Here is a 14,467-nt window from a genome sequence, read left to right on the forward strand (position 1 = left end):
GGAGGGTGAGGGGGCAGGGAGGAGGGAGAAGGGGCAGGGAGGTGGGTGGGGGCAGGGAGGAGGGTGGGGGCAGGGAGGAGTGTGGGAAGCAGGGAGGAGGGTGTGGGGCAGGGAAGAGGATGAGGGGCCAAGGAGGAGAGTGAGGGGAAAAGAAGATGGTAGAGAATAGGGAGGAGGGTGCAGAGGTGGAGGAGGTGTGGAGGGCCTGGAGCAGGGTGACAGGATGTACCTGAGTGGACCACAGGTTCAGCTGCTTGAGCGAAGGCAGTTTGATGAGGTGCTCGGCGCAGGCACTGGTTACATTGGTGAAGGCCAAACTGAGGTTCTCCAGGTTTCCGAAGGAGCCAGAGCTCAGCAAACGAGCCAAGTCAGCGTCCTGCGAGCAGACGCGGGAGAGGCCTGAGGGACCTGCTGGGAGCTCCTGAGACCCTGGGCCCTCCTATCCCCTACCCTCCTCCTCTCCCTCGCCCTACAGGGAGCTGTTCCTGGGGGGCGGCAAATCCCAGGAGCCGAGGTGGGGGCACGGCTTGGTGGGATGGACCAAGGGGGTGGTCAGAGAGGGAGGGGCTGCCGCACATCCCATGGATGACAGCTGCCAGGCGGAGGAGAAAGCCTCCAGTGCTGTGACTCACACCCTGAGTCACCAGCGGGGTGTTCCGAGGCCACGATCCTCCCACAGGCGTCTGTGTGTGTGTATGTCTGTATGTGTGTATATCTGTGTGTGTCTGCATGTGTGTCTGTAACTGTGTGTGTCTGTAACTGTGTGTGTCTGTGCATGCCTGTGTATGTGTGTGTGTGTGTGTGTGCTGGTGTGTCCGTGTGTCTCTGTGTGTCTGTCTGTGTGCATCAGGGTATGTGGCTGGCTGTCTCACTCCCAGGCAGCAGCTCACGTAAACACTGAGGCCACACTCAACTCTAACGAATGAAGACATCAGCGCATGCCTAAGCACTGGACTCGGAGGTTCCCGAGACTCCCCTCCATCCTTGAGTGTTAGTGGCCATGTGGCTGCCCGGAATGAAGGTTGATTTCCAGCCTCCCTTGCCACTAAGTGTGGCCCCACACACTAAATCCAGAAAATGGGATGTAAGTAGACATGTCAAGTAGAACTTCCAAGAAGTTTCTTAAGAGGAAGGGGTATGTCCTCCTTCCTGCTGGCTGGAATAGAAACAAGATGGCTGGAGCCTGAGCAGCCCTTTTGGTCCAGGAAGTAGCAGCCATGTATCAAATATAATGGGGGCATCAGAATAGAAGGAAATAAGATCCTTAAAGACCTTGCAAAACGCGAATGGTAAGATACACAAGCCTCCAAGGGTTGCTGTGAGGATAAAATGAACTAATAGAATAGCACCTGGCACACAAATGCTCAAGGTATATCTGCTATTATTCCCAGTATTATTAATAACTGGATATCAACACCGTTATCACCAACGATCTATATCACATTTTAACCTTCTTTTTGGTTTTCGTATCTCTTCCTGTAAGCTACCTCCTGGAAGAGCTGGCGTGTTAAGTACTAGGGGGTCCTTGTGCCTCGCCCTCCATCACCTGCCATCTCAGCAGCAGACACCACCTGCCATTCCCCAACAGAGAGGACCAACCCACTTTCTCCATCCAGCCCCAAAGAGAACCAAACCAACTCACTGTCGACTTGGAGGGCAGTGTTAGCCTGGTGGGCCCGCCTTTCCTTTGCTGCAACAGAAACCAGGCTGGTTACAACCATTCTTTTCCCCAAGTTTCCATTCTGGACTTCCACCTCTGTTAACAGCGCTCATGGAGCCATCGTTACTTTCTTGGTTGTACAAGGCAACATGGTGGTCTTGGTCTCAGGGGCAAAGCCAGAGATGGGGTTTGAACACAGGTGGTTTATTGGAAGGTGACCCCAAGAAACACCAGTAGAAGAGTGGGGAAGTGACACTGTGGCTGCCCATAATGGGAGGGGTGTTATCAATCCAGCTATCACTGGATAGATGGGTACCGGCACTAAATCCCACCAGGGGACTCTAAGAAATGGTGGAGAAGCCATGTCTCAAACATATCTCACTGAATGGGTGAAACGTATCTCACTGAAGGGAGCTGGGGTATTTATACACACTCTCCCAAGAGGGACTGGTTGACGGCTGCTCCAGGAGATTAGAAGGCATCAATTTCCTGCCCCTTCTGTCCTTCTGTGCACACACGTGAGTATACGCATGTGGACATACAAAGTCCTTCAGCAAAGAGGTGTGGGTGCTGGCATTTGAAAGTTGGGCCCCCATACACTTAAGTGGAAGGGTGTAAGCTACATGGAGGAGGGAGGGTGGGCACTGTCCTGGCCAGGCTCCAATGAGCTATGTGACTCTGGGCATTGCTTTGCCTCTCTGGGCCTCCCTTTGATTACCTGAAAAGTGGCAGGTGGTAATACCAATTTCTTGGGTTTGGAGAAGAATTCAATGAGACTGAGGTCCACTCAGGTCCAAGTACTAGCTCCCCTGGAGCCCGCCCTGGCCTGCTGGGCAGGGGAGTGGTCCGGAGCAGCCGGGGACTCACCAGCTCCTTCAACTCCCGCTGCCGGTCGCACAGCTGCTCATACATGCGCTTCCCCACGTCTGTGCTCTCCAGGGTTGAGATGATCTGCAGTTGGGTGTCGTTGTTGTCAATGATGTTGTATTCCAGCATCAAGCACAGGATCTGCCCAGAACCACAGTGGTGCATTACGGACCCGGCCTGCCACCCTCGCTAAGCACACTCTGTGCATCCCAACCGTCTTGTTTTGAAAACTAGCAACCCCACTCTCCCCTCTCTGCAGCCCTGGCTGTGTGAGGTTGGGCAAATCACCTGCCCAACTTCCTGCCTGTGCAATGGTAGCACCAGTGCCCACGCACTGAGGTTCTCCAGGTTCAAACGTCAAAGGACATGGGAGTCTCCCAGGCATCTGCTTACCGTGTTGTGTCTGGACACGGGGCAGGCCCCTGAGGATGTCTGCAGGCCCCCAAGCACTGGTGGAAAGCCACACCTCTTTCTCTCCCCAGTTTCTTCCCCAGTGGCTGTCACAAAGTAGGTGTTCAAGCTCACAGAATGGCTCGCAGCCCTGGGCCCATCTACCACACACAGCTCCGGAGAGGGCCTTGTGACTGTATATGTGGCTCACCTGCCTGGGAGTCAACATGCCTGACAGCCCTGCCTCTGACATTGCCTTTCCAATGACTTACTTTTATTTATTTATTTATTTTTTGAGATGAGGTCTTACTATGTCGCCCAGGCTAGTTTCGCCCCCCTGGGCTCAAGCGATCCTCCTACCTCAGCCTCCTGAGTTGCTGGAACTACAGGTGTATGCTATGGTGCTCAATTCTCCTAGGACTTCCCACTCGCCAAGGAACGGTCACTCCACCCAAGCTTTTCACAGCACCTCTTGTTTGTCTCCTGTCTCCCTGCTCAACCCTCCCCCATGGCCTCCGAATCCCTGTCACAGGACAGCCTAGACTAAATCCAAACTCCTTCCCAGCACCTCTGGGTACCCAGAAGGCTCTTCATGCACATCCACCCACATCCCAGACCTCTTGCCCCTTGGCTCCCTGTGTTCCAGCCACCCTGGCCCTCCCTGGTGCAGGACCTCAGCCCGGGCTGTCCCCATAGCCTACTCAGCTCCCACCTTTCCCAGGGCTCACACCTCCTCCAACTCTCATTTCCACGGGAGCTCCCATGGCTTGGCAGCGCCTGCCAACTCTTCGATGCTCTTCCCACTGAGGGGTGAAGTCTAGCTCCCACGCCTTTGACTGAGGGCTGGCCGCGGTGACTCACTGCCAGCAGTAGGATGTGGCAGAAGCGATGCCGCCTGCCTTCCAAGGGAGGCTACGTTAAAAAGTGATAGGGCTTCTGCCTTGGTTCCCTTGGGACAGTCGCTCTGGGAGTCCCAGGCTTCTGGGGACTTTGGAGCATGCAGGGAGAGAGAGGAGCAGCAGCAGGTGAGGGGTGGCCTGCGCGGCTGGGTGTGTGTGTTCTGGGCAGGTGGGCAGACTACCCGGACACCAGGAGGTGAAGAGTGTGGCTGAGGAGCACCGCCCCGCAAAGTGTCTGAGGCCTCTCAGGCCAACGCAAGAAGCCTTGGGGCTCATCCAACCTGGCCCCATCCGACTAATGAGGCCCCAAGTGAGAAGTGCGTAGCTGTGCCCAGGCACCCCAATGCCCATGTGCAAAATAAATGAGCGATCTTGTTTTAAAGCCCTCACTTAGGGGTGGTTTGTTACACAGCAATAGATGAGCAGAACAGAAGCAACCCCAACCCCATCGATCCATGGATCAGCTGGATCACACCAGAAACAAATATACCGTGTGATGAAGGCTTGAGGCTCCCGCTAAGCTCAGGGCGGCCGGGACTGCATGCCTCGCCCACTGCCCGCCCGTGCCTGCAGCAGCAGCTCCTGGCTCCCAGCAGATGCTCTATCAGCAAGGACAAGGGATGGGGAGCCAGCCATCCCGCCAGAGACCCCGACCAGCTCCTTACCTCCACCATGGTCTGGTTTCCCCTCAGTGCCAGGAGCATGCAGGGACCCAGCTTGTTTTCCGCCAGGGAGAGCAAGAATTTTTTGGTCTTGTAACAGGAGCCCATGAGGATGTGCACCTGTGAGGCAAGAAGGCCCAGGTGAAGGGACAGAGACACCCAGTGCCAGCCTCCGGCATGCCGGCAGGAAGTGAGCCCAAGTCACTGAATAGACCTGCCTACACGCTGTCCGGACAGCCAGGTGTTCTAGGATCACCAGGCCCCCGGGGATGCAAGAGCTCCTTCCCCCGCACACGGTCTAACCCAGATGAACCCTGAGGACGCTACGCTGAGTGGAATAAGCCAGTCTCGAAAGTCACGTTCACGATACCTCTTTTCATTCTGTCTTTTGCCTTTTATGGTTTTTAGTACGACCTGATTTAACTGCAAGCCCCATCTCAGCAAGGGTATCTTTCGTATAAATTTATAATACTAAACGCAATAAAAGCTGACTAGAGTGCAATTTAAAGTCTATTGATTGAAACAAATGCAGCCCTTGCTATTTTTATTTTTTTCCTCGCTCTACTGTCCAGGCTGGAGCGCAGTGGTGCAATCTTGGCTCACTGCAACCTCTGCTTCTTGAGTTCAAGCAATCCTCCCACCACAACCTCCCTAGTAGCTAGGGTTACAGGCATGCACCACCACACCTGGCTAATTTATTTGTATTTTTAGTAGAGATGGGGTTCACCACGTTGGCCAGGCTGGTCTTGAATTCCTGAATTCAAGTGATCCGCCCGCCTTGTCTTCCCAAAGTGCTGAGATTACAGGCGTGAGCCACTGTGCCCGGCCCTTGCTAGTTTTTTAAGTATCCGTAACAGAGTCTCTAAATATGTAATCTCCTGCCATTATAAAAGTTCTGATGTTTTAAACATTGATTAAGTTGAAGTTTTAAGCAGAAGGATGATTCTGACTCCACTTACATGAGGTGCCTGGATAGGGAAATTCAGAGACAGAAAGGAAAAGTGGCTGCCAGGGACTGAGGACGAGAGGAAGGGGGAGTGAGTGTGTAATGGATGCTGAGTTTCAGTTTCGGAAGATAAGAATGTTCTGGAGATGAACGGTGGTGATGGTTGCGTAACAACGGGAATGTCTTTAATGTCACTGAACAGTGTGCTTACAGATGCTAACTTCTACATTACGTGTATTTTACTGCCAAAACCAAAAAGGCCCCCTTCTCTGCTCCCCTTGGGAGTCAGCTGACAGTCGATCCTTTGAATTCCTGGCACCACTGGAACCGGGCAGAAACTTCTAGGCAGGCTTTGCAAGGGGGGTGTACATCTTGGGGTAGGGGACGTGATGAAGCCCAGCTACCTCTGTCAAGCCCGCTGTGAGCTCAGAACGGTGTTTTGGGAGACTGTCTGCCCCAGGAATCCAAGAATTGGCAAATCCTGCTCCCTCCTGGGTTATGTGTTGGGCGGTCTTTTGTTCTGGTGTATGGGTGATGGGGGCCCAAGGGCAGGGGTCCCCAGCCACCAGGGCTTGGGGGAGGCCTGGACAACCCACTGGCTTTCCTCCAACTTCACACAATGGCAAATGCCCTTGGCGGTGGAGAAAGCAGCCTCATCGAGGGGCCGGCTTCCAAGCCATGCGTCTCCATGGCAACAACACACTTCCATCCAGTGGCTGCCTGCTTCCTTCCTTGTGTATATTTTTTCCGCTCCATCATGAACAGCTCTGGCATACAAATGTAACCTCTCGGGCTGGGAAGCTGCCAGCTCCCTGAGCTTTCTTGCATCGAATCCCCACACTGTAGGGTGGGGGTGGGGGTGGGGCTGCTGAGCGTTGCTATGGTGAAGCTGTGACATCAGCGGAGAACCCGAGAGGTGACCGAGAGCGCAAGAGAGGTGGTGCAGGCTGGCAGTGGCAGTCACATTCCTAGATGCGCAGGGCCCTGAGAGGCCTGGGGTGGCAGGCAAGGAGTGGAGAGGGAGTGCATGAGGCAAAGGGCCTAAAAATAAGCCCCTTTCAAGAAAATTCCAGGGGCAGCGCCTCAATTTGTCATCACTGCACAAACATCTTTGCTAAGTTCAGTGTGGAGAGCCAAACCACCCAGCAGAGAGGAGAATCACCACTGGCGTCATTTCTGAGCAGTGCCTGTGCCGGCCCACCGGGCGCCCTGCATCTGCTGTTGCATGCAATCACTATGGTAACCTCGAGAGGCCAATGCGATGCTCCCGGACGAGGGGCTGAAGCTGGCAGAGGCAAGTTACCAGCCCAAGGTCAACAAGCTAGATCCTAGCAGAGCTGCAACTGGAAGCCCAGTTTGAGTGTGGGAGCACCAGTGACCAGTAAATGGAGCTGGTTTTCTCAGCAAGTAGAGTTGGTGAGGCTGCTGACCACTAGGGTGCAGCATATGCCTTGGGGGAGGAAGAGTCTGGCCCTTTACTCCTGGAAGAAAGCATGTGGGCCTGGCCAAGGAAAGGCTTGGAAACAGAAGGCCTATGTGACCCCAGGCACGCCACCGAACCTCTCTGGGCCTCTGTTTCAACAGAGGTGTAATTCAGCAACAAGGATGCTGTACCGATTAAAAAGGATAGTGCACGTGAAGTGATGGATACAATGCTGGGCACAAAGAAAGTCATCATGGATGCAGCTGTTGGTTTGGTGACCTCAGACCGCACACGATGGTGGGAACAATCATCCTGACCGGGATACCTCCTTGTAAGGATTAAACAAGCTGGTGGACCTGCAGTGCTTTCCAGAATCCCTGGTCCCATTGGGCACTGAATCCCTTGTAGGAACATAACCATGACAATGAACTGTGTGACCTTAGGCAGTAACGCCCCAGGCTTTAGCTGCCTTGGGTATAAATTGGGGCAATGACATGTGTCCTCTTCTCACTAAGCTGTGAGAGATGGAGTGCAACTGGGATGCCAAGTGCTTGGCTTGGAGCCTCAGATAAGAAATGAGTAAGTGACGGTCACAGTCACCACCACCACCACCTTCAAGACCAGCACTGTGTAAGCGTGGAAACTCCAGGGCTGGGCCCAGGTGATGGGCGCAGCTGTTTAACTAGTCAGGCACGGCAAGCCCAGGGCCCCCTGGAAGTCACCCCACTGGGGTCCCACTGCATACCATGCTGGCAAACAGCTCCCCGTCATCGTCACAGGCCACTCCTCCGGGGCTGTAGAGCTGGAACCAGCCATCTTTGCCGGCCCGCACACTCAGCAGGCATGAGTGGACCTGCCAGACAGGGGAAGACACAAGTGTGAGCTGCACGCAGCCCTGGTGACAAGGGCGACCATGATCTGCACACATGAATGGGAAAGGCTCGGGCAAGTCCTGAAGTCAAGAAACCGGCTTGTTTCCTCCAGCAACCCCCAGGCTTCCACCAAATGCCATGAAAGGTCTTTTGGGAGACACCGTGGCCCCCACACCCTGGGGGATTCTGGCTACTGGCTGTCACTTGCACAGGAGGGAGGGCAGGCCCTGGCTTGATTGGCTGATCTGAATGAAGCGGGCCTGCTGCTGCACCAGGCAGAGATGTCCAGAGCAACCGCCCGCAATCAGCCCCCTTTCCCCTTCTGCTATGCCTTCCTCTGGGCGGGGCCATCTCCTGGGTCTCCGTCCTCTGTCCGGTTCTCTGTCCTCCTCTCTCTGTGTTTCTTTCTTTCTTTTTTTTTTTTTTGAGACGGAGTCTTGCTCTGTCGCCCAGGCTGGAGTGCAGTAGCCAGATCTCAGCTCACTGCAAGATCCACCTGCCGGGTTCACGCCATTCTCCTGCCTCAGCCTCCTGAGTAGCTGGGACTACAGGCGCCCGCCACCTCACCCGGCTAGTTTTTTTTTGTATTTTTTAGTAGAGACGGGGTTTCACCGTGTTAGCCAGGATGGTCTTGATCTCCTGACCTTGTGATCTGCCCGTCTCGGCCTCCCAAAGTGCTGGGATTACAGGCTTGAGCCACCGCGCCCGGCCTCTCTCTGTGTTTCTAACTCCTCTCCCGTGCTCTCTGCCCTCTCTCTAGAAACCTCTCCCTGCTGTCTGGGGTTCTGCTGCCCCTAGCACCGACTCTCCCTCTTGGGTGTTTGCCTTCTTCCTTTCCTTGACTTGTGTGGGCACCATCCTTCCCTCCAGGTATCTGCCCTGCTAATCTCTCTCTCTCTCTCCCCTTCTTGGGGACTCTGCCACCCTCTCTCATTAGGTCTCATCCCCACTTCCTTCCCTGAGTCTTTGTCCCTCTCCACTGAAGGATCTCTGTCCACGGCTGTGGGCAATTTCAGTGCCAAAAGCAGAGCTCTCACATTCCTTCCCAGAGCTGTGTGTCTGTGTGGATGGGCCTGTTTGTGCATGTGAGCACACATGTGTGAGTGCATGAGAGGAATTCCACATCCACTCTGGCCCCTGCTGTGATTACACAGAGAGAGTGGGAAGGAGGGAGAGGGGGGAAAGCGGCGAGAGTGAGGGAGAGAGAGAGCAAGAGAGCGAGAGTGCGCACAAAACACAAAGGACTTTTCCCCACGTCCCCCCGTCCTTGGAAGAAAGCTGAGAGAAGTTCCTCATTATTTCCTTTAGGAAAAGGATAATCTGCTGCCAAGAATCAGTTACCCACAGATACTAAACTGATCACAACCCACACATGAGCACACAGAAAACAAAGGCAGTGGCTTTTATTTTTCCCTCTGAGCTGAAAGAATTATCAAGGGTTTACTTACCGACTTCAAAGCAATAAGGACTTAGCAGTATAAGACGCCATTCAACAAATATAGCAAATAATTTTAAAGGAAACAACTTTGGCTTCATTTCGGAAGGTGTGAAGGTAGGAGGGAAGGGAGAAAGAAGAGTGAGGAGGAAAAGGGAGACAGAATCATCAGCAGAGAAAAGAAAGAGGCAAACAGGAGAACAAGGGCCTGGGTGTGGGACTTTGGCCAGGGGAGCTGGCTCCTTCCAGATCCGCAGGTCACTCGGGGCCTCATGTACGTTACCCGGGTTTGAAAATTACCCTCCCAGCAGCTGGCCCTGCCTCTCTACTCCGAGAAGCAGCTGGTACCACTTTTGTTCTCCAAATGTCCAAGTCTGGGTTTGAATACAGGCTCAGTTCCCAGGTGAATTCTGAGCTGCTGTCTTCATAGGTGGCAAGGAATGACTTAAGTTTAAGAAGAAGAATGGAGACACTCACTGGTCCCCGACATTTAAAAGCACCATATCCACCGTTTCTCCTTTTTCCCTCCATGCCTGAGGATCCCCTGGGGAAATGGGTGTTTAGAATTGCAGTGTTTCGGAACTAGATTCTTCAAGACCCCTCCAGAACTAGGATTTTCAGTGTGGCCTGGAGACCAGCCCCTCAGAACCACGTGGGATGTTTGTTCAAAATGCATCGAAATGCATATGCTTGGCTCCACCCAGGCCCCATGAGCTGGAACCAGGAAGGGGTGTGGGGGCGGCGGGGGGGGGGGGCGGTCTGCCTTTCGAACAAGCTACTCAGGTAATACAGTTTGAGAACAGTTACTCTAGAACTTCTGGAATTACAGCCTGATAAACTGCGGGTTCTGAGTCAGAGAGACCCACCATGGGTGGACATGGCCAGACCTTGGTGTCTGTGTGTCCTCAGATTCCTTCTCAAACACCATTTTCCACCCTCCAGACTAAGGTCCAGTTTGATCCATTTAGCAAAGTCCAACCACTTCACTACCACCTTCTCCAGCAAGCCTCCTGGGGATGGCTCCATGGAGAATAACCCCCTCTGTCCTCTGCCTGTCCTTCCCCCTGTTCTGCTGGGAGCACGAGTCTAGGTCTGTCCTCAACTGGGAGTCAGGCCCCTACCACACCCAGAACTCATGCACACACAAGCAGGCTGTGAGCATCTCAGGGCACAGCACACAGCGCAGTGAGCTGGTTATCAGCACGAGGTTTGAATCCTGCCTCAGTCGGGAACCAGCCGTGCAACACTGGGAATACTATCGAAGACACTCATACGGACGCTGTGAGGATGAGAAAAGGAACGTGTCTGGCCCGGGGTGCAGCACCTCATAAAGGACAGCTGCTGCTGCTGCTGCTACTATCAGGTGATGCAGGCCCAGGGCTACGGGCTGGCTTCCTTGCCCACCTAGGTCCCTGCCCATGTGCACAGGCTTGGGGGCAGAAGGCGGAAGGCTGCCCTCTCCCTGGAAGGCCAGCTTTGGTGAGGGACACAGCAGCCCTTCAGGGAAGCCCTTGGCCCCCATGACCAGGAAATAAAAACCTAGCTCTGATCCCAGCTCGGATTCCTCGCTCTTCCCAATGATTCACATAATAGCAGAACCAGACAGGATCAAAATGCTGCCTCAGAGCTGGCTGGGAGCTGCCGGGCCAGCCCAACCCGAAATCAAGGCCTCGGCTGTGGGGAGAAACCACCAGCCAGCGGAAAACCACGCCGGTGAGCCGGCGCTTACAGTAAAACACTGACATCACGGGCTGGGCTCTGCACCAGGCGCGGCTGTGTCTGCACAGGCAATGGGTCTCTGAGAGTTGTTCTGAATGCCTGTCAGTGACAAGGAGGCCCCCACCAGAGCTTCAGAAGGCCTCTGAGGGGCCCTCGTGCATCCTGCTATCCCGAGACGGCGGGCCTGAGATGCAGAAAGAAAGGCCTCACCTCTTGCCGCGGGTCTTCAGCGAACCTCTGAATCACGTACTTCAGTTCCCTGGAAGAGACGAGGTGGCCAGAGTTACTGCCGGGGTCTGGGACTGAGGGGGAGGTATGGGAAGGGGAGGGGATGGTGTCAAGGAGGAATGGGCCAGGGAGCTGGGCAAGCGGGTGGATCAGGGATGCCAGGAGAAGCCACCACTGCCTCCCAGAATGCACGTGCCACGGAGGGAAGAGCTCAGGACAGAGGCCGTGCGTGCCAGAATGGAATGAGGGCGGTGCCCAGAAACTCACTTGGTGAACTTCTCGTGTGCGAGAGCTCTGTAACAAAAACAGGGGAAAACACGGCAGTTAGCAGAAGCGTCGGAAACAGCACAGTGTTCCCAAGATTAACCTCTGGGGACGTCTAGACTTTATGTCTGATTCAAAGAATGAAGAGGAATTTGAGTGAAATGCCAATATTTTGTCCCCACTCAAAGCTCCAAAACAAAGGCCTTCTTTGAGGAGGCGACAGATCACAGCAGCGGGAACAGACTGGGCGCCCCATTCCCAAAACTTCCCTAGGCCCACACCTGTGAACAAGAGGGGCTAAGCTGCTGCCTGAGCACGTGTGGGTGCACATGGGCTCCAGGGACCCAGGTGTGTTCATTAATTGTTCCACAATTAAGGCGGGCGGCACTCATTACTGCACACATCAGCGGCCATCGGGGACCATTCTTCTAAGCCAGTCGCCACAGCCAAGAACACCCAGGCCTATGGGGACAGGGGCTGAGGCCAATGACGTCATGCCTCTGCCGAGACTGAGTGCCTCTTAGGAGTTGGATTTCTCTGGTCTCAAGTCCTGGGACCCTCGGGGACTGGCCAAGCCAACAAATGGGGCAATTACTGCATTTCATAAACACGCTCGGCAATCAGCTCCTTCGAGAACCCCAGCTGCCTCCCGAGGCTGGCTCCTTCCAACCTCTCGAAAGAGACTTGGAGGCATTTTAGGGCCTGGTTATTCTGACAAAGCCTTCTCTTCAGGCCATTATCCACCAGACAGCATTCTCTCTAGTTTCCAGTGATCACTTCAATAAGGTGCTAGGGGCCGGCGAGAGAGAGGCCAAGGGTCTGTTTCTGGCCAGGTTTGCTGCGGAGCCTGAGCTGAGCATTGTAAAGAGTGCAGTCAGAGTGCTTCCAGCATCTCAGTACGGCACAGCGAGCAACTCCACGTGCTTTATCTTTTGATTCTTACTATCGCCCTTGGAAGAGGAGCGGCAGGTATTAAGGTTCCCATCTGGTGCATAATAAAAAATGTTAACTGCACGGCCTGCCAGGCGCCGTGGGGAGGGCTCTGTTTGCATTCTTAGCTCATGAATCCCTGTGATAATGCAGTCAGACAGCTCCTACAACGTCCCTGTTCTCCTGAGTTCCCCATTTTTCTGATGAGGGGAGGTGTGCCTCCTCAGAGGTCCCACAGCTGAGGACATGGCTGAGCTAGGACCGACGTCTCCAGGGTCTTCCCACTGTGACTCGGCTTCCCCATAACATGACTGGTCCCTTACTAAGGCCTTGGACAACTGAGGTTTGCCTCACAGGTGGGAGGGCTCTGGGGATGCGCATGGGACTTACTCTTTGGGGAATGGAATGGGTTGAAGCAAACTGGCCAGAGACGGTCTCCAGTCATCATAGTCCGACCTAGAACGAGAGAGGGTGACAGTCAGCTTCGGTTGGGACAAGGAGAGGTTTACGGCACGGTCCCAGATGGGCCAAAAGATGGGATGAGAGGCTGGCAGGAAGTCAGTGGCACTGACTCCTCCACCCACTGCCACCTCCAGGATGAGCAAGTCAATGTTCTCAGCGTGGCCACGAGGACTCACAACCAGGCCTGTGCAGACTTCCTCATGGCACCCGAGGGCGTGAACTGTCCACTCCTCAGACTTCACAGTGCCCTCTGAACCACGGCTACATGATCATTGTTCATTCCCTCTTTGGGACCATTAGGGGGTGCTCTGGGCGGAACTTTGCCCCCCATTCATATACTGAAGGTCTGTCCCCAAGTACTTCAGAATGTGACTGTACTGGGAGATACAGCCTTTAAAGAGGTGATGAGGTTCCAATGAGGCTGAAGACAGATGTCCTTAGAAGAGGAAACACGGACACGCAGAGCAGAGACCAGCCAGGACTCAGCGAGGAGGCCGCTGTCTGCAAGCCAGGAGAAAGGCCTGCAGAGAAACCAGCCCTGCCCACACCTTGATTTCAGGGTTGTGCCTTCCCGAACTGACAGAAATACGTTTGTTGTGTAAGCCATGAAGTCGATGGTACTTTATAGCAGTCCTAGCAAACTAACGTACTGGGCTTAGGCTGGGACCCTGGGGCCATTCTCACCTTCAGTGATCAGAATTGAGTGGAAATTCTATACACGGTTTCATAAAAAATAAACACTCCATGCTGTGTGTTTGTAATTTGGGTCAAACTGCCTGATTTATTGGATTCCTTTTTTTTCTTTTTAAAAATTTATTATTATCATTATTATTTGAGACAGTCTTACTCTGTTGCCCAGGCTGGAGTGCAATGGCATGATCTCAGCTCACTGCAACCTCCACCTCCTGGGTTCAAGTGATTCTTGTGTCTCAGCCTTCTGAGCAGCTGGGATTATAGGCATGCGCCACTATGCCAAGCTAATTTTTTTGTATTTCTAGTAGGGATGGGGTTTTGCCATGTTGGCCATGCTGGTCTTGAACTCCTGGCCTCAGGTGACTCGCCCGCCTCAGCCTCCCAAAGTGCTGGGATCAGCCGGGTGTGGTGCCTCACGCCTGTAATCCCAGCTGCTCAGGAGGCTGAGGCAGGAGAACTGCTTGAACCTAAGAGGCAGAGGCTGTAGTGAGCTGAGATCACCCCACTGCACTGTAGCCTGGGCAACAGAGTGAGACTCCATCTCAAAAAAGTAAATAACCCAAAAAAGTAAATAACACCTGCTGGGATTACAGGTGTGAGCCACCACACCTGGCCTTGGTGGATACTTTTATTTTTGCTTTCAGACAACAGCTTTTCGTCTTTTCTAAGAGTTGATGCTAAATACCTAGGAATTCAACTTACAAGGGGTATGAAGCACCTCTTCAAGGAGAACTACAAACCACTGCTGAACGAAATAAAAGAGGACACAAGCAAATGGAAGAACATTCCACGCTCATGGATAGGAAGAATCAATATTGTGAAAATGGCCATACTGCCCAAGGTAATTTATAGATTCAATGCCATCCCCATCAAGCTACCAATGACTTTCTTCACAGAATTGGAAAAAACTACCTTAAAGTTCACATGGAACCAAAAAAGAGTCCACATTGCCAAGATAATCCTAAGCCAAAAAAACAAAGCTGGAGGCATCACGCTACCTGACTTCAAACTGTACAA

The 14,467-nt window shown here is 53.6% G+C and overlaps 1 protein-coding gene across 4 annotated transcripts in view; it reads right to left on the reverse strand.

The window, feature by feature from the left end:
- The window catches only part of CMIP (c-Maf inducing protein), a 274,459-nt gene that overhangs the window by 5,992 nt on the left and 254,000 nt on the right, over positions 1–14,467 (reverse strand). For all 4 annotated transcript variants that reach the window (XM_017888195.1, XM_017888196.1, XM_017888199.1 and 1 more), the window contains 8 exons: positions 12,686–12,751; positions 11,369–11,395; positions 11,084–11,132; positions 7,593–7,700; positions 4,482–4,598; positions 2,528–2,668; positions 1,643–1,690; positions 230–376 (listed from right to left, as the gene is read on the reverse strand). In XM_017888195.1, coding sequence (XP_017743684.1) covers positions 230–376; positions 1,643–1,690; positions 2,528–2,668; positions 4,482–4,598; positions 7,593–7,700; positions 11,084–11,132; positions 11,369–11,395; positions 12,686–12,751 — 703 coding nt within the window. The remainder of the gene's footprint in view (positions 1–229; positions 377–1,642; positions 1,691–2,527; positions 2,669–4,481; positions 4,599–7,592; positions 7,701–11,083; positions 11,133–11,368; positions 11,396–12,685; positions 12,752–14,467) is intronic.

The sequence above is a fragment of the Rhinopithecus bieti genome, unplaced genomic scaffold, assembly GCF_001698545.2.
Source record: "Rhinopithecus bieti isolate Rb0 unplaced genomic scaffold, ASM169854v2 scaffold_17826, whole genome shotgun sequence".
NCBI lineage: Eukaryota > Metazoa > Chordata > Mammalia > Primates > Cercopithecidae > Rhinopithecus > Rhinopithecus bieti.